The sequence below is a fragment of the Protobothrops mucrosquamatus genome, unplaced genomic scaffold, assembly GCF_001527695.2.
Source record: "Protobothrops mucrosquamatus isolate PMUCROS unplaced genomic scaffold, P.Mucros_1.0 scaffold170, whole genome shotgun sequence".
NCBI lineage: Eukaryota > Metazoa > Chordata > Lepidosauria > Squamata > Viperidae > Protobothrops > Protobothrops mucrosquamatus.
This window is the reverse complement of record NW_015386531.1, coordinates 1176338-1203220: the sequence shown is the minus strand read 5'-3', so window position 1 is coordinate 1203220 and position 26883 is coordinate 1176338. Positions and strand designations below refer to the sequence as shown.

General features: G+C 35.0%; 1 protein-coding gene across 1 annotated transcript in view; it reads right to left on the bottom strand.

Moving 5' to 3' along the window:
• The window catches only part of DPH6 (diphthamine biosynthesis 6), a 222252-nt gene that overhangs the window by 152193 nt on the left and 43176 nt on the right, over positions 1 to 26883 (bottom strand). The window contains exons 6-8 of the mRNA XM_015813576.1: positions 15692 to 15753; positions 7988 to 8082; positions 5582 to 5669 (exon numbers count right to left, since the gene is read on the bottom strand). Coding sequence (XP_015669062.1) covers positions 5582 to 5669; positions 7988 to 8082; positions 15692 to 15753 — 245 coding nt within the window. The remainder of the gene's footprint in view (positions 1 to 5581; positions 5670 to 7987; positions 8083 to 15691; positions 15754 to 26883) is intronic.

Here is a 26883-nt window from a genome sequence, read left to right as displayed (position 1 = left end):
CAGAGAGTGGTGAGAATGGCTGAAAAGATCATTGGCAGTTCCCCCTCTTCCATCCACGACATAGACAAAAGCATTGCTTGAACAGGGTCCGCAAGATTATCTGGGACACTACACATCCTCTTCATGACCTGTTTTCCTTGTTACCTTCTGGGAGGAGGCTTTGTGGTATCCATAGCAGAACATCCAGATTCAGCCATAGTTTCATTCCATACAGCATTAACCTTGTGAACTCTCAAGCTTCCTCCTTCCGTTATATATTCAAGATGGACAGTATTTAATATTTGTTATGTATATGTAGGGGTGTGGGTCTATACATATGTTGTATATAGTATGTTTAGGTGTGTGTCGTGTATGTGTGTCACTTTGAGAGCAGGCAAGTAAATTTCATTTTTAATGTGTGCCGTAGTGCCCACAGTAAAAAAAAAGGACAATAAAGGTTATCTTATCTTATCTACTGACTTCTACATTTTAAATCTATACAGACTGCAATGTTTGTGTTTTAGGATTTATGCATATGTGTTTGAGCATACAGATCCAAAAACCCATATACAAGTATAATATCTATGAGTATTCTCTAATGCTCTGGAATGTTAAGACTTCCATTAAGCACAGTAAATACACTGTTTTGACTTTAGGATTCTAAGTTTTTCTCTTTTTATTACAGGATTAAATAGTTAAGCAATTCTTAACATCTGCCTTAAATTGGTGCACAATTAAGTCTGCTTAAATTTCAATGAGTGAACTGTCTTAAACATGCTTAAAAACATGTTCTTAGCTTGAAAGCATGGAATATTTTACATAAAATGAGTTAATGCATTTTAATAAGTTAAAAAACTTTTATTCCTGTTTTAGAAGAATAAAGAGAATCAAGACAAGATGAAATGTGCCTCTTGACAACATGACCAACTTCTTAGTCTTAAGTGATCAAACCCTTAAATAGGGCGACCGGGGGGAGGGGGGAGAGATAATTTTATTCTTAAAAAGTAGGATCTATGAGGTAACAATTTACTCAATGTATATAGAATAAATAATATAGAACTCATTCATAACTCGACAGAAAATAAATTAATCTGAAAATTATAATAGCTTTTGCTATGATTCCATCAAAGCACAAAATAAACAATTTTTCTCCTTAATTCTACAAGACATTAACTGTATACACTAAAATCTACATCAGAATTCCATAATGCTGGCTTTTAAAGAACGTGACAGCTTTGTCTACAACGAATTTGAAATATGATTTGCTATAAAACAGCTTGAAACTTTGGGTCTTTCACAAAATCTTAAATATCTACTAAGAAGAGGGAAAGAGCTTCTGAATAGATAAAAGTAAAATCTTGATTCTTATATAAAATATTATGCATTTTAATAAGATTTTTGCCTGATTTATGTAAAGCTTTGTGTTTTTCATTTTCCCTAGCCTGTCACTTTGTAGTGATGTATGAAGCATTTTAGCATCAAGTTTGCCATGAGCAATAAAGTCACTGCCCCTAAGAAATATTAATATATTTCCACTTTTTTATCCTCTCTCCAGGATGTTCTTATTCAGCTTATTTGGTTTCACTTCACATAGTTGGCCAGCATAATTTTTAGTCTCACAGTAATATTTTAAAGCTTTGCACAGCTAAAAAATATCCGTGTCAAACACAGTACAGTGTGTACTAAGAAGGTATATTTGAAAATGAGGAACATGGTCTTGGGACAAAGAAAATATTTCTATGAAGAAGCTGCATTTTAAAGAAAATACTAGAGGCAAACACAAAGAAAAGTTCCAATGATAACTATTTGTTTTTCCTGGTTCAGATTGCCCCATAAAGTTTTGCAGCTCACAATGGAATTGAAAATTATTCACGGAAAGTCAGAGGCTCTACAACTTTGGGGATCAGTAAGCATACTTGGAGTTTTCAGATAATGGCTACAACCACAGAATGACTGTTATACTGGTCACAGCCAATTGTGAAATTTCATTTAATAGAAGGCAATTTACAAAGCAATGAGCTTGCCCAGTATGATCATAAATCGTGATGTTGGTAAAGCAGGTCATCATATGACCAACCAAATTTTACAACTTTTTTGATGAGTGTGAGAAATGCAGTCATGTAACTGTGTGTGGGGGGGTCAACCATCAGAACCGGGTCTTAAGTACGCTGGGGCAGGTTTGTCATAACTTCAAAGTTAAGGACTAACCATTCAGTTGTCATTGTTGGGTAGAACTTCAGTAATAAAAACGAATGCTTTACCTAGGATGTCATTTTTATTCCAGATAATACCAATCAGGGTGACTGATTTAAACAATATCAGAAACACATTTCTAAATGTATACAAATATTTGACTTGCAACAATTTCTATAATGACTGTTTGAACTTACAATGGCATTGAAAAAAGTGACTTATGATTGATCTTCACATGACCATTGCGGCATCCCCACAGCCATGTGATTCGGGCATTTGTGAACCAGCATGTATTTTACGATGGTTGTAATTTCCCAGGTTCAGGGGATCGCCATTTGCAACCTTCTCAGCCATCTTCCAACAAGAAAAGCCAATGGGGAAAGCTGGCGTTGTTTTAATGACCACATGATTCACTTAATATTGAAGTGATTTGTTTAACAACATGACAAAAAAGGTTGTAAAATCAGGCATGGCACACTTAACAACCATGTTGCTTAGCGCAAGAAATTCTAGTCACAATTATGGTTGTAAGTTGAGAACTAACTGTATGGCAAGATGAAAAAACAAGAATTAAATATAAATTGCTGCAAGATTCTAACGCAAGCGGTGGGCTAGGATTACTTGATCTAAAATTGTATTTTCCTTCTCATAAGCAAGTCGCCTTTATGGCTATAACAAGGCTATCTTCTATATTCTCTAGAATTCTGTTCAAGAGAGATTGGCGAGTTGATCCTGTCATTTCACTATTATGCTACTTACACTAAAAGATAAAGGTTTCTCCTGTCCAGTCATTTCCAACTCTAGGGGGCAGTGCTCATCTCCAATTCTTAGCCTAGAGAGCCGGCCTTGCCAAAGACATTTCCGTGGTCATGTGGCCAGACACCGAGATACACGGAATGCTGTTATCTTCCCATCAAAGTGCATTTAAATGCTTTCAAACTGCTAGGTGAGCAGCAGCTGGGACAAATAATGGGAGCTCAACCCATTGCACGGCACTCGGGTCTTGAAGCTCAGTGTCCTTAACTGATGAGCCATCGTGCCCCTCTACTTGCAACAAAATTATGACCAAATCATATTCTTTTTCTAATCAGCAAATATTGTTCAAAATAAATATTCCTACATATCATCGGTCTGTACATCTCACTCAAACATATAAATTACACATAAATTACACACACAGAGAGAGAGAGAGAGAGAGAGAGAGAGAGAGAGAGAGAGAGAGAGAGAGAGANATGAGCAATAAAGTCACTGCCCCTAAGAAATATTAATATATTTCCACTTTTTTATCCTCTCTCCAGGATGTTCTTATTCAGCTTATTTGGTTTCACTTCACATAGTTGGCCAGCATAATTTTTAGTCTCACAGTAATATTTTAAAGCTTTGCACAGCTAAAAAATATCCGTGTCAAACACAGTACAGTGTGTACTAAGAGGGTATATTTGAAAATGAGGAACATGGTCTTGGGACAAAGAAAATATTTCTATGAAGAAGCTGTATTTTAAAGAAAATACTAGAGGCAAACACAAAGAAAAGTTCCAATGATAACTATTTGTTTTTCCTGGTTCAGATTGCCCCATAAAGTTTTGCAGCTCACAATGGAATTGAAAATTATTCACGGAAAGTCAGAGGCTCTACAACTTTGGGGATCAGTAAGCATACTTGGAGTTTTCAGATAATGGCTACAACCACAGAATGACTGTTATACTGGTCACAGCCAATTGTGAAATTTCATTTAATAGAAGGCAATTTACAAAGCAATGAGTTTGCCCAGTATGATCATAAATCGTGATGTTGGTAAAGCAGGTCATCATATGACCAACCAAATTTTACAACTTTTTTGATGAGTGTGAGAAATGCAGTCATGTAACTGTATGTGTGGGGGTCAACCATCAGAACTTCAAAACCGGGTCTTAAGTACGTTGGGGCAGGTTTGTCATAACTTCAAAGTTGAGGACTAACCATTCAGTTGTCATTGTTGGGTAGAACTTCAGTAATAAAAACGAATGCTTTACCTAGGATGTCATTTTTATTCCAGATAATACCAATCAGGGTGACTGGTTTAAACAATATCAGAAACACATTTCTAAATGTATACAAATATTCGACTTACAACGATTTCTATAATGACTGTTTGAAGTTACAATGGCATTGAAAAAAGTGACTTATGATTGATCTTCACATGACCATTGTGGCATCCCCACAGCCATGTGATTTGGGCATTTGTGAACCAGCATGTATTTTACGATGGTTGTAATTTCCCAGGTTCAGGGGATCGCCATTTGCAACCTTCTCAGCCATCTTCCAACAAGAAAAGCCAATGGGGAAAGCTGGCGTTGTTTTAATGACCATATGATTCACTTAATATTGAAGTGATTTGTTTAACAACATGACAAAAAAGGTCGTAAAATCAGGCATGGCACACTTAACAACCATGTTGCTTAGCGCAAGAAATTCTAGTCACAATTATGGTTGTAAGTTGAGAACTATCTGTATGGCAAGATGAAAAAACAAGAATTAAATATAAATTGCTGCAAGATTCTAACGCAAGAGGTGGGCTAGGATTACTTGATCTAAAATTGTATTTTCCTTCTCATAAGCAAGTCGCCTTTATGGCTATAACAAGGCTATCTTCTATATTCTCTAGAATTCTGTTCAAGAGAGATTGGTGAGTTGATCCTGTCATTTCACTATTATGCTACTTACACTAAAAGATAAAGGTTTCCCCTGTCCAGTCATTTCCAACTCTAGGGGGCAGTGCTCATCTACAATTCTTAGCCTAGAGAGCCGGCCTTGTCCAAAGACATTTCCGTGGTCATGTGGCCAGACACCGAGGTACACGGAATGCTGTTATCGTCCCCTCAAAGTGCATTTAAATGCTTTCAAACTGCTAGGTGGGCAGCAGCTGGGACAAATAATGGGAGCTCAACCCATTGAACGGCACTCGGGTCTTGAAGCTCAGTGTCCTTAACTGATGAGCCATCGTGCCCCTCTACTTGCAATAAAATTATGACCAAATCATATTCTTTTTCTAATCAGCAAATATTGTTCAAAATAAATATTCCTACATATCATCGGTCTGTACATCTCACTCAAACATATAAATTACACATAAACACATGGACACAGAGAGAGAGAGAGAGAGTCAAAAACTAACAGTCTTCTCAAATGATGGCTCTGCTTCAAACACATTCCTCTTTTTCAAGAACAATTTCTCAATCATTTGTAATTCAAACAAATTCATTTTGTTTCTAGATATCATCTCAGTAAATGTAAAACAACGCTTCTTCATCCCAATACATAAATAATTATTTGAAGAAAGAAACCCATCATTTTCCTACCAGCAAATATGGCATCTTCCCTGAGATTCTAAATGACAAGCTAAATAAAAATGTTGGAATGTTGGACTTGCCTTATCTTCCAAATGTAACTTTAATAGGCGGAGATAAGCCACAGGGGCAAATGCATCTGCTGAATGTACAACTACTTCTGATGAGTCCCTATAACACAAAATTTTTAAAGTGTATTGAAAAATAAACTGTATTGTTGTATTAAAAGCAAAACAAACAAAAATAACCCACAGGTACTTTTATCAAAAGCCAACTGGACTTTCTTGGGGTTTTTTTTCTTTGAAAATGTTTTGCTTCTCATCTAAAAAGCTTTTTCAGTTCTAACTGACTGGTGGGGAATGGAAGGATTGATATTCTTCAAAGACTTTCTTGGGTTTTTTTTCTTTGAAAATGTTTCTAGTGGGGAATCAAAGGATTTATATTCTTTGAAAACGTTTCTCACTGGAAACATTTTCAAAGAAAAAAACAACAAGAAAGTCTAGTTGCCTTTTGGAAAAAGCACCTTTGGGACAATCATACCTGGATAATTAAGAATCTCCATACACAAAACAAAAATAAATAATCAGAACTATATCATAGATGTATAAAATAAGAATTATACTACCTTTGTGCTATCTGAGATTGCTTGTTTTCTTGCAGACGTTTCATTACCCAAACTAGAAAACATCATTAGGGATGATCAGTGCTCTGATGCACTGATGATGTTACCTAGTTTGGGTAATGAAATGTCTGCAAGAAAACAAGCAAGTTCAGAGAGCACCAAGGACCCCTCATGTCAACGCTAAGCTACAAATATTCTCCTTTATTAGTAATTATATTACCACTTATAGCATTTAAATCAGTCTGAATTGGGTTCGGTTTTAATAAATAACAGATGCAAATGACTAGTCTTTGCTCCAAATAATGTGAATGGGTGCCACTTATACAGTTCAAGACAGATGGAAGTTCTGTTTGGAACATAAAGGAAAGGGAGGGGGATTTGGAGTCCAAAGGAAAGGTATTGGGAATCATCACAAAGAACCATGTCTTTATGGAAAATATCTGCCTTACCTGAGAAGGCAGCTCATACCCACTACAGGTTCTCATTGAAGAATTTCAGCACTATATGTTAAATGGCTTCCTTGAAAACCAAATGGATCACATCCTTTATTCATTTGGAATAAAACAGAAGTGAAGCTGAACTCAAAGGGTTTGTACTCAAGCCTTGATTCATACGAGAACTTATGGCCATTATACTAAAATAACTTTATAGAAAGACACCTAGGAAATCTGAAATATTCATAACATAACTAACAAAAAGATTTGGGGAGATAACATCTTTTAAAGCTCAACTTTTCCCAACTTGGTGACCTCCACATAAGCTGGAATATACATTTCATAATCGCCAAACAATGTACTTACGACTGTACTAGTTGGCATTAGAAGTAAAAAAAAAATAAATAAATTTGACAAATAAATATAATCCAACACACCTGGAAATTATCAGGTTTGAGAAGGTTGCTGCCCCTTTGCATTCTATGTATCTTCAGAGTAAGATTATTTATTTACATATATTATTTATGAGACAGTGCAGTTGATGCATTCAGTCAGAAACATTTCCTACATTTATCAGGAGGGTAATTTTCTTCTTGAAATACTCTACTTCTCAGATAATTTTATCAAACTGTATCTACCTGGGGTTACTCCCGAGTGGGGCATTTGAGGTCTATAAACAAATGATCCTTCTTCATTGCAGTTATTGATCTGAACACGGGATAAAGCAGATACTCCATAAATTCAGATGAAAGGGGTTTCATCGAAATATTTTCCTTAATACATGCAGTCTAACTTCTTTGCCATAATTATACTGACAAATCTACATAGTTATAATAAATTCTCCATATGTCTATACATACATTTTAAGAATATATAGAAAAAAAATAACTCGGGGCAAACTGGAAAGGTTCAAAACATTAGCATTCTAAAGCATCCCTCAGCAATTCAAACAAAATGTTTAGCATTATCATTCTAACTTGCTAATGTTAAAATGGTAAAAAAAAAAAGGGGGGGGAAGAAGGGCGGGAGGGAGGGAGAATGAAAGAGAAAAGGGAAATAGAGTTAATGGAACCTACAGGCTACTGATGTGGCAGTTTATCAAATGTAGCTGTAATGAAAGATAAATATTACTGGCAATTCGCACTTCATGAAAGGATAAAAGTGTCAGTGTGTAGGTACCAGTTTTACTGCAGGCCATAATCAGCAAGTAAACGAAAGTGCAAATGTCTAAAAAGTTTATAGCTTTCTATGAAGGCCCCATCTTGTCAGGCATTGATTTAGGTTAGTGGAGGGCTTTGCCAGTGTTAAACAAAGTGGGTATTTGTGAACTTAGAGGATATGTTTTGCTGCTGCCAAGAAAAGTGGCCTAAAGCTAAATATTAGTATGGTCCCAGTGCTAACATTTAAAGAAAAGAGAAGACATGGGTCCTTACACAACGATTTTCTTCTTAAACAGAGGGCAATCCAATGTGAATGTTTCATATTCTCCCCCTTCTCCACAGATATGGACTCCATACTTCTGAGAAAGCTGAAAAAGGAACAAAATGCTTTGAGGAATAGTACAAAGGGTTCTTATAAACTGAATTTAAGTGAATTCAATTTATCCACAATACATCGAAGGAATACAATACAATACAATTCAAAAAGACAAAATCAACAGATAAGCGACAGAATAAAGAAAAAACTGGCAAGTCTAGCTAATAGCACAAACCAAATGCAGTTTCAACATTAAAAAGATGTGTCAACAAAATTTGCAAGGAACTCTAAGCAAAGGCCTGGGAGAACAGCCAGGTTTTAAGAACCTCTTGAGCAGTATCCGGGATTGTGGTGGGTGAGGGTGTGAGTCCTCTGGATTTCAGGAGGCAGGGGTCGTGAAAAATAAAGTGAGAAATATGCAAGAATGTGCAGTACTCAAAGCTGTATTACACTGCTAACAGTACATCAGAGTTTGTAGGACTGAAATGTACATATCCTTATTGAAAAGGTAATCCCTCTTTTGATAAATGAGACTTAATCAAGTCAATGAGACACGCATAGGATGGCAGCTTATACTGTTCCTAAGACTGGATGCTGATTCTATTTTCAATTTAATCCTCATCTAGGTATGATAAATATTTTCAGTTGAAGAGTGGCAAATAAATACTATTCTTTCAAGATGCTGTTATTTCTACACCGGGCAAGCAAGTTGGGTGTGAGGTCTCAAAGATGTCAGAAAATTATAGGAACTGTTGCAGACCCATTTATTCACTTTCAGAGTTGGTACAATATCCTGTCTCAATCATAGGTCTCTAGAACTCTTGATCTTTACAACGCTACCGACAGGCTACTGCCACCAACTTGAGCAAATCCTTATTCAACACACAATTCAGCTATATTAGTTCAAATATAGTTCTACACCAGATCAAGAACACAGACACACTGGATTAGGCACAACACAGATACAAAAGTGAGGAAAAAAACCCTCACATAATGTTCAGATAACAATTATTGCATAAAATATGAATGGTAATCCCCAAATTTATTGATGGTTCATCAATAATACAGAAAATGGGAAACTGGCCAATTTGAGCTGTTTGATATGCATCCTGTCTTTCTATCAAAGCTAGTCTTTTATAGTCTTCAGAGAATTTCTTGACAGTGCTAGCATCAACAAAGGACTAGCTGACTGAAGTGGCATACAAATATTAAATTATTAAGGGAGAGCTAATACAAATGACCAATGGAAAGCCACCAGAGGATTATCTGTTGGGTCCTTGGTGGTCTCTTAGTCTTATTTTTTTCTTACAGACATTTAATTGCTAGACTAGACTATATCATCATCAGAAACTCACATCTGGGATGTAATACAAGGCCATATGTACTTCATAAATGGGGTTTATTTGTAATATGTCAGTGTGCCAAACTTCTAGGAATTCTGTAGCATTCTTAGTCCTAGTTTGATCTAAAATGTCTAGAGCTTCCTAATTGACACTGAACTGAATTTACCAACAGTATGTCCTGTGAAATTAATGAATTTTCATTCATATCTCCTGGCAGCCTGTTGATACTTGTGGATGCATTCTGCCAATCTTCTATCTGCTTGTCTTACTCCCTTCTCACAGTCCTTACACTGTATTTTGCAAATGACTTCTGGATTAATAATAGTTTCTACTTGAAATATTTCATAGGTCTGACTATGAATTGGAATCGAATATTTCTGCCCTTGTCCTCTGATTCCTGGCTCAGCCGACAACTTACACAGGAAAGAACTAAAGCTTCCTTTGTTTGTTTATTCAATTTGTATGACTGCCTGATTTAGCAAGTGACTGTGGGCATTGAACAATCTTAAAATAAATTAAGAAACAAATTATCATCGTATATACAAAAATTAAAATACACTGTAGCCAAGAAAGATGTCACAATCAATGGTTGTTAACACAACCAAGAGATGGGACCCTTCACCCGCTTGAGACCTGGGCCCAGACCCAGGCCCAAATAGTTGCTAACTTAAATGCCTCTCTAAAACAGAGGTCCCCAACCTTTTGAGCACCAGGGACCGGTTACATGGAGAGAGGTTTTTCCAAGGACCAGAAGGTGCGTGGTTTTGTGTACTGCCTGTATCCTGCAAATGAATATATTATGTGTCACATAATGGAAACATGTCTATTTACACATTTTGGATGGCTAGCCGAATATATATAAGTACATATGTATTTGTATTCAAATGTAGATCAAATTATCTTTTCAGGTTCTGGGTTATCAGACATTTTCCTTTCAATGAGCAAATATCCCTTTGTCTAAATTTCTTTGTCTAAAAATAACCAAACATTCTTTTAATCAAGCTTTCACTTCCAAAGTTTATGCTGCTGACAAAAAGTATAGCTCCACCTGTCAGAAGCTGCTGTAAAGTTCTTGCAGGACAAATCCCTCAAAAATAATTAATGCTGATGCAGCAAGAATGCCAACTTACAAAACTGTTAGTTAAAACAACTTATTCTTCCCCCTTTCAACATTACTCTTGGAAAGCTGCTGGAAATGGAAACCATGTCAGGGAAAAGTGGCTACAAATTAGAGCTTTATTTGGAAAAAAATATGATTGTTCTCCCTTACTGAAGCATCCAATAAGCACTTCCCAACAAGAAAAAAATATTTACAAGTTTCCTAAAATTATTTGTTCTAATAATGCCTTTTTGGTGCCACAAATCTTTCCTGGACATCAAGATCAAATACTTTAAGAGTTCCTACTGGTGTTATAACTGCTTGGAGTGGAATATCTTAGCTTCCTGTTGCTGGAACATCTTCCCGATTTACTGCAGGCAACATGCCCATACAATAAGATGTGCCTGCTTCGGAAGGTAGGTTGAATGAACTATTTGAACTCCAGACAAATCTCCAGTAACCGATCAGGAAAGGAACTAGGAACTGCAAAAAGAGGCTGTTCTTCTTCTATTAAGCAATGTAAGATTTTAGTATAGATACTATAGTTAACATTCTGACCACAGTTCAAGGTCATTCTAAAACAAAAGCAATAGCTTCCAGTCTCTATTTTGGACATGCCAGATGAGAACAGAGTCAGCCTTGTCAAAATAAAGCATGGTTTGCGTGTGTGTGTGTGTGTGTGCGTGCGCGCATAAATAGATTATAAACAGTTTTAATATATCCCATTATAACTAGGACACAATTATTTGTTCAAGAATTCATTATTTTTTTTAAAAAAAATTATGCGTGAATGCACCTATGTCTTAAGGCAGGAGTTCTGGACCGTCGGGTGGTGGCCCATTACTGGGCTGTGAGCCATTCAGAACTGGGCTGTGGAAGTGGCAGGTGAGCATGCACATTCCCAGTTGCACGAGTAGCGGGCGAACGCAGTGTGCGCATGTTCCATTTCCATGAGTGGTGGGCACATGTTCGCTTGCCGGCTGCTTGCACGGAACCATCCCTTCTCCTCCTCCTCACACACCCAGCCGGTCCACAAAGCTGGAAAGGTTGGGGAACCCTGTCTTAAGGAATAATGGCATGCTCTGGCTATTATTAGAAGAATCTCAGAATAAATAAAACTTTTTATATGCTTATTAATAATCAGGCATATAAATAATCTGTTATGGAAAAAGTGTGAGAAACTACAATAGCCTCCAGTCTTTTTGTACAACTACAATGGATAAAAAAAAAGAATATCTAAAATTGAATATGATTCAGTACAAATATTAATGGGTTTAGTATGATGTGCATATTAATCACCGGGAGTCAAAAATAACTTGATGTTACGTTATCAATCAAACAATGAAATACAACTGGTAATCTGGAAGGCAGCAAAAGACTAGAAGCTTTATATTTGTCAGACTCAAATTATTTAAGGCCCTTCATAAGCAGAAGATAACGTAAATACTGGTTAAACATGGATCTACCAATTTTACCCTGGGAAAGGGTAGCTATAAAATATAGCTGACTCCAAAAAGTATAGATTCTCAATAGCCGATGCACCTACTTCAATCTCCAGAATTCTCAGCCATGGCAATTGTGGTGGGGAATTCTGAGAGTTGAAGTCCATATATTTGAAATATGACACATATGGGAAACACTGTTCTAAATAATAATCAAAGAAGGCTACAGACAGCAGCATAGTAGTTTAACCTTGTGAATGCTGTCCTTAGAAGTTTCTAAATTTTCCTTCTTAAAGGCAGGTGTTAGACTTCAGATAACGTTTGGTCATCTAGAATTTTCTAGATTCAAGTTATCAAAAATCTGAAGACAGGAACACACAAGTTTATATGTAATTATTTGGATTCTATTGTGTTCAATAAATAGGGGATTAAGAAATGGAGCAATTAGATCTTGCCTATGACAAATGTCTAAAAAAGCATTTAGCTAATTTCTTTCTGATACTGCTATCTCTCTCTCCCTAGCAATCTCTCTCTCACACACACAAACCACCCCCTGACAGAATTCAAAGAAAATATTTTTAGAACTATAGCCTTTACTTTCTCTGCAGCTGGTGTTTATGCTTCAGTTTCAGTAAGTTATAAAGTTAGCTAAATATCTAGTAAAATATTTATGTATGCTGACATTTACTGGGAAACACAAACCCAACCAAAATAAGAATTTATTGAGCAATGTTCTTTTACACTGCTGTAGTTTTGGCCTCCAACTGTCATGGTTCAACTATGACAAAATGCATGAAAAGCAATCTAATATGAGGAAAAAGGAATATTTCTACCTTTAGAAGGTTGCACAAATAGGTGACTTTAAAAGCTTACATACTGTAGATCTGATCTTAGCTTTCGTGTCTCTGCATATGGATGGATGTTTGTGGGTTTGTGAAGACAGTGCAACAACTTTCTGTAACACATGTAATAAAAGTGTTCCAGTGACAAATCATTGAAAAGAATATACAGATAGTCCTATCATCACAACTGAGCCCAAAAGTTCCACTGCTAAGCAAGACAGTTGTTAAGTGAGTTTTGCCCCATTTTACAACTTTTCTTCCTGCAGTTGTTAAGTGAATCACTGCAGTTATTTAGTTAGTAACGTGGTTGTTATGTTACTCAACCACTAACAACAATGGGGAACAACAGCTTTCCCATTGACTTTGCTTGTCAGAAGGTTGCAAAAGGTGATCACATAACCGTGGGATACTGCAACTATCATCAATACGTGCCAGTTACCAAAGCGTCTGATTTTGATCACGTGACCATGAGACTACTGCATTGGGTATATCTAGTTTAACGAAGAGAAGGACGAGGGGGGACATGATAGCAGTGTTCCAATATCTCAGGGGCTGCCACAAAGAAGAGGGAGTCAAGCTATTCTCCAAAGCGCCTGAAGGCAGGACAAGAAGCAATGGATGGAAACTAATCAAGGAGAGAAGCAATCTAGAACTAAGGAGAAACTTCCTGATAGACAGAACAATTAACCAGTGGAACAAGCTGCCTCCAGAAGCAGTGAATGCTCCAACTCTGGAAGTTTTTAAGAGACTGGACAGCCATTTGTCCAAAATGGTATAGTGTTTCCTGCCTTTGCAGGGAGTTGGACTAGATGACCTCCAAAGTCCCTTCCAACTTTATTATTACTATTACTATTATTATTATTATTAGTGTGAAAAATGCTCAGAAGTGACTTTTTAGTGTGTTTGTAACTTTGGTCACTAAACAAATGGCTATAAGAACTACCTGTAATATAACTACAATATATAAGCTCACAAATGCTTATATACATAGTCCTTGTTTAATAACTGCCTCATTTAGCAATCCTTTGTAATTACAGTGGTGATGAAAAAGTAACAGTATGACCAATCCTCACATTTATGACCTTTGCAGGTCTGTAAAGCAAAGGAAAGCTGAAATACATAACCACAATCACAGTTTCACTTATCAACTGCTTCACTTAACACCCAAGTTGCCAGTTCCAATTGTGGTCACTAAACAAAGGCTACCTGTACAGGAACAAAAAAGTGTGCTGGTGCCACCTCAGAATGACTCCTGATAGGTAGGAAGTTTTTTTCTCTTTTGCTGACCATCTGCTGATTTTGCTGCCAAAGCTGGTTCTTCGGCAGCGTTGCTCCATGGATTTGAATGGGGGCACTTAGGAAAGACCCAGCATGACATCTGGGTGGCTGTAGTTTAAAAATTATTTGGGCCTGTTTTGCAAGGGGTGGGAAACTAATATTGCTGTATTATATTAATCAGTATTCAACTAGGAGGGATAATATGTGTATATGTATTAGGTTTTTTTGTAATGCACTTTTTAAATGTCCTGTTTGTTTTGTGTTTTTTCTTTGTTTCCTTAAACAGTTTTGGTGTTTTATATTTAAAATAAGCATAGTTAAAGAAGGAAGAAAAAAGTTAGAATCCACAAATACACAAAAAACTAATGACAACTAGAAGTATTTCTAGCAACTACTTAGATTTTTCAAGCAAATTTCTAAAGGAAAGTAGTTTTAAAAAAAATAATCCAAAGCTAATATTATCAAAGAACTTCTTAGTCATGGAGATGTAAAGATGCAGGAAAAGAAAAAAAAATTAAATTTCTAAGACAATCCCTTCTTCTCCCCCCCCCCTTTTTTTTTAAAAAAAAATACACTTTTTGGACTTCCCTCTACCCAAAATATTTTGGAAACATTTTCAAATGTGTAAGTGATTAAAATATGTTTTAAAAACTGGCCTATGCAGGGGAAACAAACTAAATCAAAAACTAAATGGACATATTCAAGGTTAAAGAATTTTGTCTCAATACAAGAAAATCTTCAGTATTCAGAAATCTATTAATAATAAAATATTAAGGGGTCAGAAGTAGAATCAATTCATAGTAATAATTGTCAGATTCAAGAAATGAAGCTGATTAAATATATTTTATGTAGTAAAGTTTGTATTCTGAAACTTCATATTCCTGAAAAATAGTGCTTTTTGTATTTGTTTGTTTGGAAGATCAAATCCAGAATGCATGGTAGTCTTTATCTTCCTACAAGGTCAAGCCTGAAAAAAGGTGCAACTGTCTTAAGAACATATTAAATGTAATGGGAATTCCATAAAGCCTAAGAATCTTTTTCCAGACTTATGCAAACACTTTATAGAAATAATATTTCAATGAATACAGCAGGCTGTACTTGAATGATGTCTGAAACATTTCTTCCAAATCATTCCAGAAGCATGTGGAGTCCTACTATTTTCTCACTAAAAGGTTACGTAAAAACATCCCTCGAGTCCAACTCAATTCTTGGCAATTCTTTCCAATTTATGCATTCCTTTTAGAATTGTTTCCCATCATATAGAAAAATAGTAAACTCCACCCAAACATTGCCACATTAAGAATATGAAAACAACATCCTACCATCATGCTTTACTAATTAAAGCTTTATTAACTTCAGTAGGTCTATTTTAAGCACGATTGCTGGAGAAAATCTATGAGATTGCTAAGAAGTGACACTGACTTGATGGCACATAATCAATCAATCAATTAATCTTAAGCATGAATCCAAATCTTATTTTTAATCAATTGTTCTTAAAGAAATAGAACATATGTAATTTGTTGATTAGGAAAATTCAGTTTGCTAAATTATGATCTAATGTTTTCTTTTTAAACCTGCATTCTTTAGGAATGAAGTGTGACTAGTTTTATTATTTTGAAGCACCATATATTTAATATATATTTTCAATAATACTTACTTTCAAAAGATAAGGTTCCATTTCATCCAATGTTTTTCCTAGATGTTTATCTGGATCTAAACCTGTCAAAAGGTTTAAATGTATTTTAGAAAACAAAGTACTGTTTGGGTGTTACGGTTTACTCTTTTTTTAACATTTTAAAAGAAACTATTAAAAAAAAAACCAATTCCTGTTTATCAAAAATAACTTTGGGGAAACAAAGTTGTTCTTATCCAGAACATACTCTCTTACTTTCTTTGAACTGCTGATTTTTATCTTGGGCAAAAATAAGTTCATTTCCTTTGCCCTGTGCACCAAGTGGAAAGTATATTGTTTTAGTGCTTGCTTTCAAATAAATATTATAAAATAGAAAGCAAATTATACTATACATATTATGATAATGAAACAGTCAACTGAACTTAACAACTCTATAGTATATATTAAATATATCACCCTACGCAGCTTTCTAAGGCTAAGTTGGAACATTGATAAATTTACTATTATGACTTAAGCTATTTCTCTTCTCAGTCCAGCCATTTCTTTTATTTTTTATAATATAATTTTATTGAACTTAAGTATAAAATATAAAAATGAAAATAATGGGAAAAGGGAAAAAGTGAAATATGGGATAAAGGGGCAAAAAGAAAAAAAGCATTAATTTCCTTTTCGGTGCAGAAGAATGAACATAATAATGTTACAACTTCATTTTTTACTTTGCATACTCTGTATATACAAGTCATTTCTATAACAAACAAAAAAATTGTCTGATCCATAAATCCCAAAATCAAAGTTTCATTTTTTTCTATCTCAAGCACAAAATCCAGAAGCAGTTTCCAAATAGAAATAAAGTTAGATGCCTTCTTCTCGTTAATTAAAGCAGTTAATTTGGCCATCTCTGCTAGTTCCACCAGTTTCTTCAGTTTCTCCAACCATTCTTCCATTGTGGGACTTATTATATGTTTCCATTTTTGTTCTGCTGTCAACATGTTTAACAAAATTCCATTTTTTTTAAATGCTTTGTCCATTAAACCCAGAAGAGTCTATGGTTTAAGTTGTATATTCATTTTAAGAAGCTTACACTGGTATTTCAAGTCCACCAAGGTTCCAACATATATTTGAAGTACTTTTATACATCTTTGACAATTTATGGGGTTCTAAATACCATCGGCACAGCATTTTATAAAAATTTTCTTTTAAGTTATAGTTCAATGTAAATTTTAAACCCTTCATCCACACGTGTTTCCATTATTCAAGAATTTATTATACCCAAAATTCTTTTGAATCATGCATTGTTTCAGACAATTGTTTTCCGAATTAAATTTCAATTACAATTTATAAACCTTGGCAATAACCTGTTCATCATTTCCACATAATACAATTTCAAATTAATTTTTGCAAGATTAAATCTGTAACTTTTTTGTCTAGTTTAAATCTTTGTCTCAATTGTATATTTGTAAACCAAATATCTACAGAATGCTAGAGTTGGAAGAGACCTTGGAGTTCAACCCCCTGCTCAAGCACGAGACCCTATACCACTTCAGACAAGTGGCTGTCCAGTCTCTTCTTAAGAGCCTCCGGTGATGAAGCACCTACAACTTCTGAATGCAAGCTGTTTCATTGGTTAATCGTGGATTATGACAATTAACCAGTGGATGACAACCAGTGGATGACAATAACAATGAGAGTTCCTTCTGACTCCAACTCTTCTTTAGACAAAATAATAGGTTCACAATGAACGTTATTATTTGACCATAACTCCGCCAATCTGGAGACACCATCGTTTCTTTTCTGAAAAAAGCTTCCTGAGGTGATCCTCAAACAGTTACTGTCATAGAGAATCCTGTTTTACATTTATCCCAAATCCTTAGTATGGCACATCTAACAAAAGGATTATTAAATCAACCTTATCATACTATAAGCAGGAGTATCATTCATCTTATTTCATGGCTCTCTAATTTGAATAATCTTCTTGGTTGTCAATTTTGGTAGAAATAAAAATAACATCATTGGTAAGACATTTATCTTAATTACAGAGATTCTACCCAACAGGGATAATTGCAAATTATCCTATATTAATCAGTCCTTTTAATGTCATTCCATACAGGTACAAAATTGTTTGAAGTTCGTATTTGTCGATGTAAACCCAAGGTATTTAGCCTTTTTCTCCACCCGACTTTCTTATCATTATTTCATAATCTTAAGAAGTCATATTCTTAACAAGCATTTTCATCTTCTGTTTATTTTGAAGCCGGCTAAAGCTCCAAAGTCATTTAGCTTCTTCATCAAGTGTTCTATGCCAGTTTTGGGGTCTTGCATAAACAAGTAAGTCATCAGTGAAAGCTTGTTTTTATTTTTATGCCTACTATTTTCTCATCCTCTATCTTATATCTCTATTTAAAACTTCCAAAACTAATATAAACAAGTGAAATAGAGGACATCCTTATCTTGTAACCTTTTGAATTTCACATGGTTTAGTTAAATCTCCATTAATGATAATCTTTGCTTGCTGTGATGTTGCTTTAAACCCTTGGATAAATTTCTCTCCAAAATTTATGTCTTCCACAAGTTTAACCATAAAGTTCTAACTTATCAAAAGCTTTCTCCACATTCTGGAATATTAGAGCTGTTATGAAAGTACAAGTATTCAGTAACATTCAAAACAATTCTCACATTGTCTCTCAGCTGTCTTTTGGACAAAAAGCTAGATTGATGTTCATGAATGTAGGACTATAGAAATTTCTTCAGTCTTTCTTCCAGTGTTGCAGTAAAATGTTTTTAGTCTATTGTTTAGTAATGAAATTGGTCTATAATTTTTTATCTTCAGAACATCTTGACCTTCCTTTGGTAATAATACAATATTAGTTTCTTTCTAAGTTTGCAGAAACTATCCTCCCTGTAGTACACAATTCATTATATCCCTTAGTAGCTGTAGAAGTCGATCCTCAAAATATTTATAATGCTGGCTTGTGAGGCCATCCGGACCCAGAGCTTTACCAATTTTAACTTTTTTTAATCACTTCTGATATTTCAAAGGCAGTTATTGGTTCATTCATAAATTGCTTCTGAGCTTCTGAGAGCTTAGTAAGTATTGTTTTGCAAATAATCCTCTATTTTTTTTTCATAACTACAGGTAATCCTCAAATTGCAATCACAATTGAGCCCAAAATTTATGTCGCTAAGTGAAATATTTGTTAAGTAAGTTTTGCCCCAATTTACGACCTTTCTTTCCACAATTGTTAAGTGAATCATTGCTATTGTTAAGTTAGTAACATTGTTATTAAGTGAATCTGGCTTCTTCATTGACTTTGTTTGTTAAGTCACAAAAGCTGTTTGCATGACACCTGGTATCATAAATATGAACCAGTTGCCAAGCATCTGAATTTTGATCAAATCACCAATGGTCATATGTCTCTTTTTTTAGTGCCGTTGTAACTTTGAACAGTTACAAAATGAACTGTTGTAAGTCACGTACTTCCTGTTTCTTATAGAAATTGCAATACAGCTTCTTGAATTTTCTCTATCATTTTCTTTTCTCAGTTTATATGTCAATCATCTTCCTGGTATATTTGCAAATTGAAAATTCACATAATTCAGTTTCATTTCGATTTCACAGACTGTTAACATAGACAGTTGCTTACGTAGCAATTTAATTTGGTGTAAAATTTGGTGCATTTTGCAGTTCAGTTTCTCTACTTCTAATTTCATTCAGTATATTTTACATCTTTCCCTGGGATTTCTTTTTCTCTAGACAGTATTATTGTATGAAATAATATTTCATAACCTCTTTGCTGACATCCCAGTCAGTAGTAGTAGTTTATTGATTAGTCTTATGACCTTATCAATAAAATAAAATACAGTTAATTTGTCCAAATTATTGTTAAAATATTTTCTTTCCTTTTACAATCATCTCTTTCTGTAAAATAGAATAATTCATTCTTCAGCTATATTTCAAAATCTTTTTTTTCTGAATATCAACATTTGGATTGTTGATCTGAGAATGATTTGGTAATAATATAAACTTCTGAGATTTTATTTGTGATATTTTTAGAAATCTATATGTCAATTCTTGAGAATGATTTATTTGCTTTGCCCAGTAATTTCTTGAACACTTTCTTAGGCCCAAGCTAGACATAATACTATGCAAGTGGATGAAATTCATATGAATATCTTTTGTCACATAAATACTGTAGCAGCATCAGAAAATCTTGATCAGACTCTAGTCTAGACAACGAAAGACCTCTCACAGCCATGGGAAAAGTATTAAAACTTATTTCCCTAAACTTATTTGTTTTTCAAGAGTAAGCTCCATTGATACAAATTCTCATAAAAAGTGAACATAAATTATATGCACCATTTTTATTGCTGAAAACATAGCTCATTGTGCTTGTAGGACTTATGCTGCAATACATTCTAGATAAACTCTGAGCTTCCAGATGTGCTGGATTTTAAATGCCATTAATCAGCTTGGCTGGGCTAATGAGAAATGGAGTCCAGTTATTTGGGAAATGTTCCAGATTCCCAATCCCAATTATAGGGTTGCAGTCTAAACCTACACTTGACTTTCACAGGGTTGAAGCATCTGCCCACCTCTTCTACAAAGCACATATTTCTTTATTCAGTGTTTATTTCTTCTAATGGCAAAAAGCCAAACATTTTGGGAGCATTTATAAGTAGCATATGGAATCAAAACTTCCTTTTGTTTTTGTTGCCACTTTTGGTACTTAGCAACAGTCTGTTCTACCTTCCTATATCTTTTCTCGTTCTTTGATATACTTCAAGGATATCCTTTCATTTTTTCCCTTCTATGGTATTAATTTTAGATTAAAAAGCATGATGTATTTTTACCGTTCTCTTCTAAAACAAATTTGTTGGGAGATGATATTATTTGCAGACCAAAGCCTACAAACAACACATAGCACTGCTATTGGATACTGTGTCCTTTAAATGATATTTATTCAAACATAAAGTTTAATTTTGTTCACTCTGCCCAACTGTTGTAAACATGTGTTTCCAAAAAGATCTATGAACAATTATCGACAATTTGATAAAATATAGACGATATTCTCTTAATCAGGAGCTTAATACCAAGATCACATTCCATTTTCCAAATGTAAAATCACTGGGGATAAGGAAAAGAAAATCTGGATGGGTGGATAAACCTACAACAAGCCCAAGCTGTAGAAAACACCATGCAGAATTAAGAAATTAATTAGGAGGAAGAATCATAATTTGCTGTTCTGACATCTATTTTACTTGACTTGCATGTATCTAGAGGAAGCAATTATGATTCAATTAAAATATTCAGTTTTATTACTTTAGTGGCTGACCTTGAAGTTAATGCCTATTTTATTTAATTGCATCATCTATGAATAAATATTAACCCTAGCATGTTATGCCCCATTATTTTTAGTGCATTTTTCAACTCTCTGACTGAATTATATCAGTCAATTAATATCTACTGTCAAGAAAGCAACCAAAGCTTTATTTCTTGGAGAATACTCTAACAAATGATCGGAAAAGCATCCCGAGAGGCTTTTAATAACACCAAGTAAAATGAACTGGATTAGCTTCACAACTTCTGTGCTCTGGAATTTTAATGCAAAGTTCGTGTGTGCTGGTACAAGTTGTATAATGAGTCTGAAATCATATTTATATAGTAAAGTCTAAAAATCTAGATTCTGATAAATATTTTAACTGGAATGTATTGCTATCTTCTAACAGCATCACTGCTAAAAAATATTTCAGTAAGTTCATACACCTGTTGGTACAGTGATACCTTGGTACTCAACTGCTTTGAAACTCATCGAATTTGGTACTCAACACATTTTGATGAAAAAAAAATTGTCCTGGCGCTTGTTGCTTATTTGGTACTCAACACATAAGCTAGAGTTTGTCAATATCGATGGCTCGTGACTCGCTATTCCTTCCAGTCGAAACAAAGGGTGACACATCTACATGAAGTTCTGGCTCATCTTCCACTGAAGTGGGACCTATTTATCTACTTGCATAAGACATGCTTTCGAACTGCTAGGTGGGAAGAAGCTGAAGCGAGTGACAGAGGCCATGCAATGCTAAGACTCAAACCTCTGGAGCAAAGACCATTTCTAGCATCATTAAGCCACTGAGCCATCACACCTCCATACCCCAGTTATTCAATGGACTGAAGACCTGGTATTACTTGTAACTTATGAACATGCTACTTTAATATACAGCCTATGTAAGGATGATTATGAGATATCGTAATCCTTTACTGAAACTTTTGTATAAAATTTTCTCTCTTTGTATTCATTCAAGATTTGTCTTAAATAAAGTTTTTCTCTTATCTGCCTTTTCTCTTTAATTAAATAAAAGCAACCCCCACCCCCAGTTTAGATTGAATTGATCAAATCAAAGCTGAACCATGCCAATAATTTAACAAAGCTCTTTAGTGGGACCACTAAGATAATTTGTATTTTAAAACTCTCAGTGCACTGGATGCTTTGTGAAAACAAGTCCTGAAAAGCTTACTTATATATTCCATGGTTAGAATCAAATGTAAATTGGATTCATTATAGCAAAATAAAGCTATGGAGAGTGATTTCAATCCTACATACATTATCTGGAAATCTGAAGAACGCAAAGTTTACAAACTAAAATCACAATTATAATTCCTCTGTAGTCATATCAGGTATTTCCTCTTAATTATTACAGTACTTTATTCCAATGTGAGCTGCAAAAGATTCTCATGTACAGAGACAGACACAGAGACAACAGAGACAGACACAGACACAAAGACAATCTGTCAATATTCTCTTACAGTATTCTCAGAGGTTGAATCATGTCAGCAAAAGCCAATGGCACTGGACATTTTTCCAACCTTGTGATGATATCTTTATGCTCAGAGAGTGAGGCAACAAAAGTATGTATTTGCTTTCTGAATGCCGAGTCCAACTGCAGTAATTGAAGATGACAAGCAACAGCTCACCTGAGTAATGGGTGGAAAATCTGTTCTAGAAGTGACTGAAGTATTTCACACTCAAGCCATTTTTGCAGTATTTATAAGCTGTACAATGTTTATTTCATCTCTTATGACTGATTAGGGAGAATATATAATATATAATTCTGAGGAATGAATTGAAATTTCTCAGTATTTTGCATTCGGATCTTGAAAAATTGCAGTCTTGTTTTAAGTGGCAAATACTATTCCCTGACCAAATTCCCTATATGGTAGATAATAATAATGAATACACATGTTGTAGGCCTAATTTCATTTTTCACTTTAGGTTTTTATAAAAATTATTGCCTTAAGTTGAACTATTAAGTAACCTTGAAGAGGAACTGCAGGTAGAAAAAGAACCATCATGTTCCTTTCTACACTATAAAGGGCAAAAATCAGTTTCATTAGGAGATCTCAGTCTTGTGTAGGTGGTGAACAACAAAAAAAGCAGAGATTTTTTAAAAATTATCTAATGATAGGTTGCGAAAACACCATGGAAAATTGTGTGGGTGGATGATAAGCTGGTATGACAGATAGAAGGATTGTGACAGAAGGCATCAAAAGTCGTGATATTTCAGGCTGCAGAGAATATCCTTGGAGGATGCAAGAGGAAAGAAACATTTGAAGATCACTTAAGTTGAAGATACTTGCCATTTAAAAGGATAGAACAATTTGGTAGACTATCAAGATCTTCTTAGGCCAAGTGTTTGAATTAAAATTGGACTACTATGTTATTAATGCAGAAATGAAAGAATGTTGTTTCTGATTACTTCTCAGAGAAAAAAGAAATTTTGATGGGCAGCTTCAGTATCTGAATAGATGCATAAGAAATCATACATACATAACATAATCCAGGTAACATTTTTCCAGAAATCAAATGTGTGCTTTTGACACAATGCACCAATATATCCTTTTTCCCCCAGTACTTTCCTATGGACTCAAGAGATAGATGAGACTACCAACTATATTGTTGAGTATCATTGCTGATATGGCTATAATTTTTATCACTGATCCCTACATGGATGAGCACAAAGAAATAATTTTCAGTGGAGTTGCTGTATCTTGGAAGTTGCTTTTTTCACATCCTAATACGCACTTCAAGGAGGCAGCACACTTCATGAGTCAGCATGTTTTGTTTCTGTGCCTCATAACAATGAGTCGCTAATTATCACAATTCTTTTTTCTTTTTTTGGCTGCATTCCTTCTGTTCTTCAAATAACTATGTTCCTGCTTCCTGATTAGCAGTATCACTTTTTCTTCCCTTGAAGGTTCAAGGTCTCTTTTTTCCATGAGGATATCTACGCTCATTCTAAATTCCAGCATTGTAGAACACCTTTCATGATTCTTGTTCCTCTTGTCACTGCCACCCACTGGTCTAGCTCTTTGACTAATTCTCCTCCTTACATTGCTTTTTTCTGATTCATTTCCTCTGTCAGCCCTTTAGTTGAACTAACTCATTTCCTTCCTCTTTTATGAATTAAGGTGTCTCTCCTCCAATACTTGCACTTTTTCTTTGAGCATCACTTCAAAGCATTGACTTGTTATTAATATGTGTCAGTTAGTTTTCAGGTACAAACAAACAAGCATTACAAGTAATGATAACAGTCACACACGCTTTTATCTCTACTTCTGTTTCTCAAGGCACCACAAATAAAAGAGTTTTTTTTTAAAAAAATCTTGTTCTTTTGAGGATCACAGGTTAGCTGAGATCTTACTGTCTGCTTAAATGGAAGATGCTTTGGGACTCCCTCTTGTGCAGGAATCCCCTATTACAGCATTCCTAACAGATGGTCACATTTCCAGCAAAAGAGAATCTATCCTCCTGAGGCAGACTGTTCTATTGTTGAAAAGCTTTTATTGTAAAGATATTTTTCCCTAGATATACAGATTACATCTATTTCCATATAATTGAAACATATTGGTTCTTATCCTATCTTTTGAAAGAATTCTGAAAATTTCTCTCTACCTTCTATATTGTAAGGCAGGCCTTTAGATACATGAAGACAACTATCTCTATCCACTTGGTTCTGTCAATATCCTTCTTAGAATATGATGACCAGAACTGGATGCAATATTCTAAGCACAGTACAATCAATGCAGAATAAAGAGGAACAATGAATTCATTCACAGTTGATACAGTCTAGGTGTCATGGTTCCAACAGAGGAGAGCAGTAGAAATAAGAACTCTGAGGCAATTGCTTTCCTCAAAGAACACTTTTAATGGCTACATAATATCAGCACGAACATAGGTGAAATCAAGGCTGAAAGTTGCCCCACCCCTTAGCGTGTCATAAATCACTATCCCCAATTAACACCTTTAGCGGGCTTCCTAACGGTAGCTCCAGCCCGCCAAATGTTAAGGCTGCTTGACCTTGGTTCCCACAAGAAAGTTATTGTTTTGACTAAACTATAATAATACATCTCTCCCCTCCCATTGCTGTGGCAACCGAAAAGCAAAGAAACATGGCTGAATTCAGAGCATTTGAAGGTTTGACACTAGGACTATATTTGTGTTGTTGTTTCTTTGTTAGTTCATGAACCTGCATCATAATCATGAAAAATGTTCAATTTATGATCAAGACAGCCAGAAAATGTTCACATGTGTTGCTGTCAGAACAGTTCTCCCCATCCTATACTAATGACTTCATTTTTTTTCCTATGTAACTTTTTAATCATTGGGAAGAAACAGAATCCTATGCAAATGTAGGATTTTCCAATTGTCTCTGCTGATACATTTTTTGATGCTCTGTGCCCAATGTTTCAGCTTGTCAAGGTCCTGCTAGATCTTGATACTCTCCAATAAAATGTTTGCTATGTCTTATTTTACTGTGGCCTGTAAATCTGATAATTATATTTTCTAACCCATCATCCAAATAATTTACAGATATGTTGAATAGCACAGGATCTAGAACAGAGACCTTTGAGAAGCCACTCAACACATCTTTATGGAAAGTCATATTTTATGAATTCTAACCAATTCTTCCCTTTGGTTTAAGGTGCTGCCTCTTCTAATAGATTGTTTTTCACTACATTGTTAACAGCCTGCCAGTACATCTTAATTTGGGGAGTCACTGATAGAACATATTGGTTAAACCCTCTAGTGTGAACAAAAACCCAAATGATTTAAATTTTGTCTCTCCCACCCTCTCTTTGCTTCACTGGAACGTAAGGCCTCCAAATAATGGCTTAACATACAGAGGAGTTATAAAAATTACCATACATGCAAAGCTGGTTGAACCCTTGAAAGGCTAAGTACAATCATTGTTTCATTACTTTTTTTTTGTATAAATGGTAACCGAGACAAAACCTATTCACTGTAGTTCAGTCTCCTTATATAAACAACAATTCTCTGAATCCTTTAATGGAAGTGGATTTCTGTACTATTATGAGGAAAAAGAGGTTACAGCAGGATTTCTGATTAAGGAAAAGTAGGGGAAAAAACATTGCCCTTGTCAGAAAGTCATCATCCAGAGATATTAATTTATAAGTGCCAACTGAAAAGAGATTAATGTGTATTTACTTGTATAATTATATGTTGCCTATAATCTTACACCTTTCTACCAATGCCATTAAACTAATGGAAAACATAGCTATAGGAGCATGCCAGGGTTGATAAATGTCAGGCTCAAGTTACATATTCACTGATTTCTTTCACTTCAGCGCAACATGCCATCTAATGTGCATTACTACTCAGCCTTTTAAATGGGTTATTCCAAACACATTTACTGCAATTTAGTTTAAAAGCAGCTTTGATTATTCATCTAAAAGTAAAATGGTAACCCATACCTTAACTTCTCTGCCATTCGATATGTTAAACAGCCATCATTCCTTAAACCTCCTTTAATAAAGCACACTGTTATTAAAGCACTACGGTATGCCCTCTGGAGCAGAGAAGCTCCATTAAATTTGCTTATGTCTAATTATTGCTGCCCTAGGCAGGTGAGAAATTTAGTCTGATAAGATCTTTCTTTCTACCTGTAGCCAAAAACTAAAAAAAGAGGCAGACATTTTCTATCTAATTACTATCTACAACTATGTATGGTATTTGTGCTCTGAAGAAAAAATGCCACAGAAGGTTCTTTGTATATCAGTAAGCACATTCCAACTTGTTCCAAGCTACTGAGATACAAAGAGAAGTTTATCTTACTTAAGGGATGACACAGGTCACTGGCAAAATAGCCCCTGCGGTCATTTCTACTGTCACTCAGAATCTGCCCATTTCTCTCCCCTCCCTTTT